This window comes from Hipposideros armiger, unplaced genomic scaffold, assembly GCF_001890085.2.
Source record: "Hipposideros armiger isolate ML-2016 unplaced genomic scaffold, ASM189008v1 scaffold_739, whole genome shotgun sequence".
NCBI classification, from domain to species: Eukaryota; Metazoa; Chordata; class Mammalia; order Chiroptera; family Hipposideridae; genus Hipposideros; species Hipposideros armiger.
The window spans coordinates 382,112-391,230 of NW_017732089.1; the positions used below are offsets into that span (position 1 = coordinate 382,112).

The following is a 9,119-nucleotide window of genomic DNA, read 5'->3' on the forward strand; positions in this document are numbered from 1 at the left end:
GGCATGGGGGATAGAGTCACACTCTAAAACTACCTCCGCAAATCTGAACAAAGGTCCTTCACAACCCAAACCAGCAAACTCAGGTGACTCCCAATGCCCTCCCAGCATGCGATGGGCTGTTATAAGCCCTCCTTTGTGTATGTGTGCATGTTTGAGTTTGTCTGTCTGTGGGTATTTCTGTGCCTCTGTCCATGCCTCTGCTCTGTTTTGTCCTCTATGAGCCACTTCACCCCCACCCCACCCCAAACCTCTGATCATACCCTTTTGCCACCATAGTACACTGGACACAGAGATTTCCATGGTAACACTTTAGACTTTAATACATTTTACTAGGGGTGATGGAAGGTGAGTAGTGCATCTGGTCACTTGGATGGCAGACAGCAGGGGATCCAGGGTCCCAGGGCCCCAGATCCAGTGCCTATCTCCCCAGAGTCTGGAGGCAGCTGCCCTAGGCTCAGGGCCAGAATGAGGTGTTACCGATCCAGGCCCCCTCCTCTGAGTCCAGTAGGCCCACTTGAGCTCACAGGGTCAGTTGGGAGAAGATGGGGTTGTCTGGGCCCCAGGACCCTCCCCAAGCTCTTGCACTCCCCTCACCTCCTGTCAGGGAGCAGCGTCTCCCTGCACTTAGCCCCAAAGGAAGTCCAATGGCTCTATCAGGGGATCCAAGGGAGAGTCGTCGGGGTGAGAGGCCCAGTGGCCTGAGCCTCCGAGGAGAGGGCCCTGGTGAGGCAGTTGGAGAAGGCAGAGGTGTCTCATCGATGAAGGTGGTGATCTCCTCCCGGAAGAAGCCAGGACCCCTTGGGGGCCCCCCACCTGACCCCAGAACCCCACCCTCCAGGAATTGTCGAAGGCTAGCTAGCCCTCCACCCTCAGCCTCCTCATCTTCCTCATCCTCCAGCCTTTGTCTTTGTCCCAGATATTCAGGAGGGCCTCCTAGGGCCCGGCTCTGGGCAGGGAGGACTCGGATGTCATCAGAGGATGACCACTTGTGCAGGAAGGAGGCTGGTGCTCGAGGAGTAGAGAAGATGTTGGTCTCATCATGGGACAGCCGACGAGACAGGGGAACCTGGGGAGAGGAGCAAGTAGACCCAGAGGTGCTGCAGGGACAAAGGGAGTAGAAGCAGGGACCAAAGTGGGGACTCTGCAAGATGGCTCCACCCCCTTAAACTTCTGTAAAACATCCTCTGCTGGGCAAACCTGGTTCTCAGAGGTCTGAAGGGGAGACTCTCTTACTATGCCTTTCTTTCCCCTACCCCTTATGTGCTCTGTAGGCCAGGGCTAGGGGATGGGGGGTTGGGATGGGTAACAGAGACTGGAGAAGAGTAATGAGGGGATACCAGAATAGGAGGTGTATTTCTTAGTCCCATACCTGTAAGTAGTGGACCCTCTCAAGAGGGGGAAAGAGCATGTGCCTCCCAGGCAGCAGCTTCACCTGGGTAGAGTCCCCTGGTCCTGTGGCTCCATTAGCATCAAATCGAACTTTGCACACTCGGCCATCTGCATAGTCATCACAGCCCCCATCTAGGAGAGAAAAGGGGCAGAGTGGTTACAAGCAAGGAATGTCCATCCCTCCCTGCCCTCCTTTAAAAACTCCTACCCCCTTTATAAGTTCCCTGGAGAATCCTTCTGTTCCCGCTAGGCTGTAAGCTCCAAAAGGAAAATGAGTGGCTAGTGTCTGTTGTGTTTAATGCTGAATCCCTAGTGCGTCATACATAGACATATTTACTGAAACAGTCTTTCCTCCCCCTCCCTCCATTCTCCCTCCCACCCCCACCCACCCAAGAACTGTTCCTATAGCTAGGGTTTCTCTCAGAAAGCTTAGCCTCCCCTTAGTTCCACTTCCTTTATGGTTGTGTTAGGCTGGACTGTTGTGGTGGGCACTGGGGGAGTGTAGGCTTCCAGAGGGGAACCGACGGCCCGTGGAGGGAGCCTTCAGTACGGAAGGAAGCGGTGGGTGTACGTCGTGGTGTGTGATTAGGGATAGGGGAGCCGGGAGTCCGCCCACGGGCGGCACAGATTCTGTCCAGCAGGGGGCACTCCCTGGCAGCCCGTCCCCGTACAGAGAAGGGCTGGTAGGAAGGGGCAGAAAAGGGAGCCGATGCCCAGGAAAGCAAAAGCCGGGTCCCTCTTCTGACCGTCGTCGCCATCCTCCTCGGACATGATAGCCACGCACTGCTCCCACACCGTGCGCACGTCGGCGCGGTAGCGCTCACAGGACCAGATGAAAGAGGGCAGCAGCAGCGTCTGTGCCATGGAGCACCACAGCACAGCCAGCACCATCCACGGGGGAGCCGAGTCCGACTTAAGGGAGAAGAAGCTCACCACCTGGTGGGAGGATGAGGAATGGCGCTGGGTCAGGACCCAGAGCCCAGGGGACCCACTTGAACCCAGATCCGATATCATCATAGCGCAGGTAATGGGCAAGAAGTCAGGAAGGGATGGCCCGGTTCACAATGGATCATGAAAGAGGCGAAGTTGGAAGAGAAGACGGGATGAACAGAAGGGAAAGTATTGCCTTAAAGGAAGGTCAGGGGAGAGTACTAGAGCAAAGCCCTGGGGTCCAGAGGGAGAGGAGCAGAGTACTGATGCAGTCAACCTGAAGACAGGAGAAACTTAGGAATAGAGACTAGATGGGGATGCAAAAAGCTGGGTGGTGAGGTGAGCTCTCTGGGAGTGGTCAGACATCCTGTGGTATCCAGAGGGAATTAAGGAATGAAGGGTGGAGCTCAGCAGCTGAATGATAGGTCTTGGGGGCTGAATAGTGGAGCCCCAGAGTATATGATGGAGCTGGAGGGTTAGGTAGTGGGGACTGCAGGACAGATGATGGAGTTAAGTAGTGGGAACTGGAAAACATGATGCAGCTGGGAGTAATAGGAACTAGATGGATGGTACAGATGGGAGCTCACAAATAGAGTGGGGATGGTTAGAGGAGAGGAAGATGGGTGATGGAGCTGCTGTATGGCTGATGGAGTTGGAGGTCAGATGATCGTGCTAGGGCCTGGTTTGGGGAGAACAGGAGGAGGACCCCAATCTCACCAAGATGGGCACCCCTGTGAGTGAGTCATAGAGAAAGACGATGGCGCTGACCAAGTTGGTGACCTGCAGGGATGTCTTGGCCGACTCGGAGCCATCCAGCGAGGACCGGCGCTTCCCTCGGGCATCTTCCACCACAATGGCTGGCACCTCAAAGGCTGGCCGGGTACCCAAACCCCCTGGCCCACTCCCCTTGGCCCCACCCCCAACCCCCGCTCTCCGGGCCTGCTGAGCCCTCCGGGGCCGGGCCCACAGTGTCTGGTAGAAAGTGATGGCCACACAGACCAGCCCCATGACGATGCCCCCAAGTAACAAGAGGCTGAAGCAGACACCAAAGCCCAGGCCAATCTTGGAGACTATGAACTGGCAGCCTCGGGCATAGTAGCGCTCGCCATTGTTGTGCCAGCCAATGGAGGGCAGTGTGGAGAGAATGAAGCTGACCATCCAGATGCCCATGACAGCATGCAGCGCCTGCTTCTTGGCATTGCTGAGACGGTAGTTGACAGGCCAACGCACCATCCACATGCGATGGTAGGAGAGTGAGGCGACTGTGAAGCAGGTGGCCAGGGCCAGTGTGTAGTAGGTGGACACAAAGACCTTGCAGATGCTCTCATTCCAGTCATAGTCGGAGGAAGCCTGGCGCCGAAGCTGTACCACAGCGAAGGTGGTGAGAGGCACAGCTGCCATGAGTATGTGTGTGCCCGCCAGGAAGCACAGCAGCAGCTCCAGGGGCTTGTGCTTCTGCTGCTTGGCCGAGATGCTGAGGATGATCCAGGCATTGGCCAGCAGGGCCAGGAGCCCACAGGCCAGCCAGGACAACGCGTTGGAGCGCAGGGAGGCCTCCTCTGCCCCTGCCCCACCCCGAGCCATCCTATCCTCAGCCCCCCACCCCCTTTGAACTCCTGGGGGTGGGGGATAGGTCTCACCCAGGAGCCCCACTCACACACACACCCATCATGCCCACAGTCCTTGCCCTGTAGTGAGGCAGGCCACTCCTAGGCCCACTCCACTGCTCAGCACTGCATGACTGATACAGCTAAGGTCAGATGTGAAGGGCAGGGAGTCAAGATGTGACTGGGGGTCAGCAGAGGTGGTCCTCAGCCTCCATATTCAGGGGCCCTTCCTGAAGTATCCCTGTAGTTGACAGGGGAGGCAAGCTGGCTGCTTTTCCCACTACGAAGCTGGCTGGGGAGGTCTGGCCCCCATGCCAGGACTTGCAGGTCTCTTCTTCTGGTTCTTGACTAGTCAGAAATCTTCTGCATGCCCCAAGGGATGGGGATAAAGCTCAGCCACCTGGACAAAGTGCAAGGGAGAGATGAGATGTGGAACGGAGAGGATGAAGGTAGAGCCTACACTGGTCTACAACTGGCTTCTTGTGCTCCTCTTCTCTTGGAACTACAGAAATGACTGATTACTAGGGATCATGGGGTCATTCAGAATATTCTGCCTTAAATCAGATGGCTGCTCAAATACCCCACACAGATAAGAACCCTATTTTCCAGACCTCCAGGAACAAGGTTTTCTGACCTCCCATCTTCCACCCCTTTTCAGCCCTTTTACCCCGCTCTGGCACTCTCGGGTTTCTTCTTCTCATATACCCTACTCAGTACTACTCAACCCCTATCTTCGTGCCCCTGAATCTCTCTTCAGAGCTAATGATGGCAGACACATGACTTGTTTCTTCTTGAGGGTTCAGAGTAGACTGAGATATGGTATTGCAGACCCTCCCCAAACTTCCAGGCTCCTGGTCCCATGGCCTGGGTGTTCAGCCCCATTTCCCCACGCCTGCATGATCACCCTCCAGCTCACCAGGGATTTGGGAAGATGGGAGAAAGGAGGCTGGGACTGAGGGGGTACTAGGAGCCCGCAGGTGGGGAAACTGTTGATATCAGGAGCATCCAGAAATGGAAAGAAGGGGGACTAGGGGGAAGGAGGAGAGTTTCAGCAGCAGCGAAAGAAAGAGGGGGCAAAATGATAGTATCCGAAAATACAAGGTAAAGCCCAGAGACCTCTGGAGAGGAGGCTTTGGAGGGAGGAGGGTTGGGGGGGGGGCAAAGGAGGGGAGTAGGGAATATCAAGGCTGAGAAGAAAAGCCTAATGTTCAATAAGATACTGACTCCCACTGGTATACTTCGAGTCTTTCCTCCTCTGCCCCAGCCTCAGTTTCCCTCTGATGGGAGGGAAGATAGTCCAGAATTTCATGACAGCTGAGCTTCAGTAAGCCCAGGGGAGGGGGCTAAGAGGAAATCAGGTGCAACTCTGAACAGAGGAGAGGCAGTAAGGGTGGGCATAATGGCTTTGGGGTAAATGAGAGTAAAAATTGGGCACAGCAGGAGGATGTTCTATTTCCTGTGGAAGAACCTCAAATCCTTGCCCTCAAGAGGTCCTAGTCCACCCCCCACCTTTGTCTTCTCTCCGGAGCCCAGTACACCCTAGTTGCCATGGCAATGGCCAGCCAGAGGGAGGTGGAGGGAATTGGTCAGGAGCACCTCCCCCACTTCCCTCCCCGACAGCCTCGGACCCCTTCCCACCCACCCCTACTCAGGCCCACCGGAGGGCTCTGGAAGAAAGAGATGGGGAGTCAGAGAGGGAGCGAGGCAGGAAGGAAGTGAAGGACAGAGAGAGGGAGGTGAAGGGCAGAGAAAGATCAGAGGAAGACGGGAGCGGGGATCTGGGGCAGTCCAGGGCGGACAGGGGTCCCTTGCCCTTCGGGGTGAAGGGGTAAGGTCAGGCGGCTCCTCCCTCCTGCCGCCCACCAGATTCTACAGCGCAGAAACAGCAGGTGGCTGGGGAGGAGGGGCCGGTCGGAGGGCAGGGGAGGCAGCGGGGAAAAGGAGGGGAGGGGACCGGGCAAGGGTCGGCTTACCTCTGGCTGCGCCCAGCACTGCCTTGGAGACCTCACTCCCGACGCGGCTCGCCAGCTCCAGCTCCAGCTCCTCCCCCTCCCCCTCCCCCTCCCCCACCAGGGGCCTCCCTCCCTCCGCTCAGTCCCAGCCTCTCGGCTCAGCCCGCCACGCACTCAGTCTTTGCCCCGGAGGGGTTCCCCAGCCTCTGTCTCCCTGAGCCCTCTTTCCCGTGAGCCCTGGGTCGGGGACCGAAGGAAATCTTTTGGGGGGGAAGGGGGACGAGTGTAGGGCGGGGAACTGGACGGTGTGACTTGCAGGAGGAGGGGCAAGGAAGACGCCGAAAGGGAGGGGGTGAAGAGGATGGAGGGGAACCCGCTTCATTGGTGAAATGGTTCGTGTCCTACCCCCACCCCATCCCGTTTTCAACACGAACACAAGCTCCAAGAGGCAGCTGGTGGTGTTCGGGGACTGAGGAGCTAGCAGTTCCGGGAGGAGGAGGCATGTGTCACAGTGTGTCACTGTATGAGGGCTGTGCCTAGGGTGTAGCTCAGAGGGACATGTTCTGAAGGCTGTTAAGAGTAATGGGGCAGTGGTGCTGAAGCTGGGCTGCTTGTGGGGTGGGGGTACACGGGTCTCAAAGGATGCAGGGATGGACGGGGGGACACACACACACGCACACACGCACACGCACACACAGGCTTCCTCCTCCTGGAACACAAACCCACACTTCTTTGGGGGATACACACAAGTTGCATGCACACATTACAGTTTCTTATGGTCCTTGCTCTCCACCACATTCATACACACGTGTGGAGCACACACACCCCTACAGTCTCTCCCCCTCAGTGGCTCACACATGTGTGACTACAAAGTCTTAGCCTCACAGACACACACAGGGCCCTTTGGGGATGGGTAGGTGAGTAATCAGCTTCCAGAGAACTTTTCCCTCCCCGGAGAAAGCTCATCTCCTTCCTGGGGCAAGCCTGGCAACCTCTCCCCTGGGTCTGACACCACAGATCAGAAGATTCTGGGTTCCCAGAAAGAGGCCATGCATATCTCTCTCTCTCTCTCTCTCTCTCTCTCTCTCTCTCTCTCTCTCTCTCTCACACACACACACACACACACACACACACACACACACACACACAAATGAAGACGAGCATCTTCTTTATACTAAGTTTATTGTGTTTTTCTGTCCGCTCAGGGAGGCAGGGGTGAGGAGTGGGCAGGAATACAAGGCAAGCAAGCGATGGGGAACCAAGGCAGCAATTGGATGTTTTTGGAAGAGGCAAGCTGGAAAGAAATGGAAAGGGCATAGGGACTGAGGGAGATGGTGAGAAAAGAATGAAAGGAGAGGCAAAGGAGGCTAGGAATCCTGAGAGAACTGGATCAAGAAAAGGAAGAATACTTGTAACCTCAATTTTCCTGTATCCTGAATGGTTTGGGGGAAGGACGAAAGAGGGTGCAAGGCAAGGGGACTAAGGCAGAGGGACTGAGGCCCAGCATTATCACCCTTCACAGAGACCTTCTCAGATGGTTCACTCTCAGGCCAGTGCCCCACCCTATTCCCCTGGCAAAGCTCACCTTCCAAAAGGTTCTGCACAGGGTGAATGGCAAATCACTGGGTAATCTTTCCTACAGGGCCTGTGCTCCCAGCCTGTGCTCTGATTAAGAGAGCTGAAGGCTTTGTCCTCTGATAACAGGATTCTGTTGAAAGCAGGTGATAAAGGAAGGACTTCGGGCAGGGAGGCCCTCCTCCATGTTCCTGAGAATTCTAAGGTACTGGGCATCTGTGACTAGCCACCTGCAGAGAGCTGTGCGGTTATTTGTTCCTGTGTTCAAGAAACAGCAGAACTAGGGGTCAAGAGGCCTGGACCAGTCCTGACTCCAGCACTTACTAGCTGTGTGACCTTGCACAATCTGACCTGATTTATAAATTGAATTTGCTGCTTGGGTGATAAGGAATTGTGTCTGTGCACAAGTTTGAGTTGTTACATGAGTGTATGGCAGAATGGAATGGTGGAGGCTGGCAGTCAGGAGCCTTTAGATCTGGATATATCCTTGACCGGCTGTGTGATCTTGAACTAGTCCCTGCTCTCTCTGGTTCCAGGGTTCTCTCCTGTAAAATGACCGTCCTGTGCTTCAGACACCCAGCCTCACCCTCCATGTCAGGCCAGACTGGTCCTGCATGCTTCCCTGGTATCTAAGTGAGCAGTGAGGGAGAGAGTTGAGAAGACATAATCAAAGAAGGACTAGGGTTTGACTGAAAAGGGAATGGGGAAGCAGTGGGGTGAGTAAGCCTCTGGAAGAGGAGACCCAATGGCTAAGTGTTGTCAAGGAGAGTAGGAGACGCCAGAGGCGCTGGGATCTGCTACATTCATCTCGTCTGCAGGCCCAGGAGCCCAAGAGGAAATGCAGGGAAGACAGCTGGGGAGGCTGCAAGTGGGAAACTCCCCCTGGCCTGGCGCCTCAAATGAGACTACATGTCTTCTGGAACCGGCTGGGGGAACAAAGAATAATAGGAATAAGTCTATTCTCCATGGCTCCCGGACCCCACTCTTCTCTTCCAGATGGGTTATGGCCTCTGGGCCATAGCTGCAGTGCCACATCCAGAAATATCCCAGGCCTACAGCTCTTCACCTCCACCCTCCACCTTCTGCCTGCTTCCTACCTCCTCAGCCATCCCTTTGTACCCTTCTCTCCCCTCCCACCTCCCTTAGCCTCTATCTCCTCCCCTCCTCCCCTCCTCCTTCCTCGTCTCCTCCCCTTCCCTCTCTTCTTTCCCCCTCCTGCCCTCCTCCTACTCCTCTTTTTCTCCCCCCCTCCCCTTCCCTCCTCCCCAATTCCTCCTTACTGGGGGCACTGGCAGGTCTTCTTCTCACTAAGGAGTCTCTTGATCTGGGACATCCGCTCTGCCTGGCGCTGTCCAGGAAGAAGGAGGGGAGTTGTAAGAGTCCCAGGCCTCCAGAAGGGAGGTGCCCCTTGGAGGGGGGAGTGGGGAAGGCTGGGAGAGTGTCACGTCCAGCGTGGCAAGGGCAAACGGGTTTCTCTTGAGGGGTGGCGTAGATTAAATAAAGAGTCAGAGACAGAAGTAAAGTTTAAGAGCGAGACCAAGGGACCGAGTAAGCCCCAAGGGACCCACTCAGAGAATCTGAGCGAGCCTAAGTGACTCATTCAGAGAATCCGAGCGAGCCTCGAATCGGGTCAGCGCATCATATTTATTGAGAAATTTCAAAGAAG

The 9,119-nt window shown here is 55.7% G+C and overlaps 2 protein-coding genes across 3 annotated transcripts in view; both read right to left on the reverse strand.

Moving 5' to 3' along the window:
- Positions 1-293: 293 nt before the first annotated feature.
- GPR162 (G protein-coupled receptor 162) lies at positions 294-5,951 on the reverse strand. Its single transcript, XM_019627657.1, has 5 exons — positions 5,900-5,951; positions 3,037-4,326; positions 2,136-2,325; positions 1,370-1,521; positions 294-1,066 (listed from the first exon to the last, which is right to left on the reverse strand). The coding sequence occupies exons 2-5, from the start codon at positions 3,901-3,903 to the stop codon at positions 521-523; spliced, it is 1,755 nt and encodes a 584-aa protein (XP_019483202.1). The 5' UTR covers positions 3,904-4,326; positions 5,900-5,951; the 3' UTR covers positions 294-520.
- A 1,097-nt stretch (positions 5,952-7,048) lies between these two features.
- Positions 7,049-9,119, reverse strand: part of CD4 (CD4 molecule) — a 21,534-nt gene continuing 19,463 nt past the window's right edge. For both annotated transcript variants that reach the window (XM_019627658.1, XM_019627659.1), the window contains exons 9-10: positions 8,734-8,801; positions 7,049-8,379 (exon numbers count right to left, since the gene is read on the reverse strand). In XM_019627658.1, coding sequence (XP_019483203.1) covers positions 8,349-8,379; positions 8,734-8,801 — 99 coding nt within the window. In that variant the 3' untranslated portion in view covers positions 7,049-8,348. The remainder of the gene's footprint in view (positions 8,380-8,733; positions 8,802-9,119) is intronic.

Bases quoted from the DNA above. Each gene is read 5' to 3' on its own strand.
- GPR162 (XM_019627657.1), bottom strand. From the start codon at position 3,903: ATGGCTCGGGGTGGGGCAGGGGCAGAGGAGGCCTCCCTGCGCTCCAAC. The intron at 1,522-2,135 runs GTCAGAAGAGGG...TTTCTCTCCTAG, and splicing joins CGAGGAGGATGGCGACGACG to ATGGGGGCTGTGATGACTAT. The intron at 1,067-1,369 runs GTATGGGACTAA...TCCTCTCCCCAG, and splicing joins AGAGGGTCCACTACTTACAG to GTTCCCCTGTCTCGTCGGCT.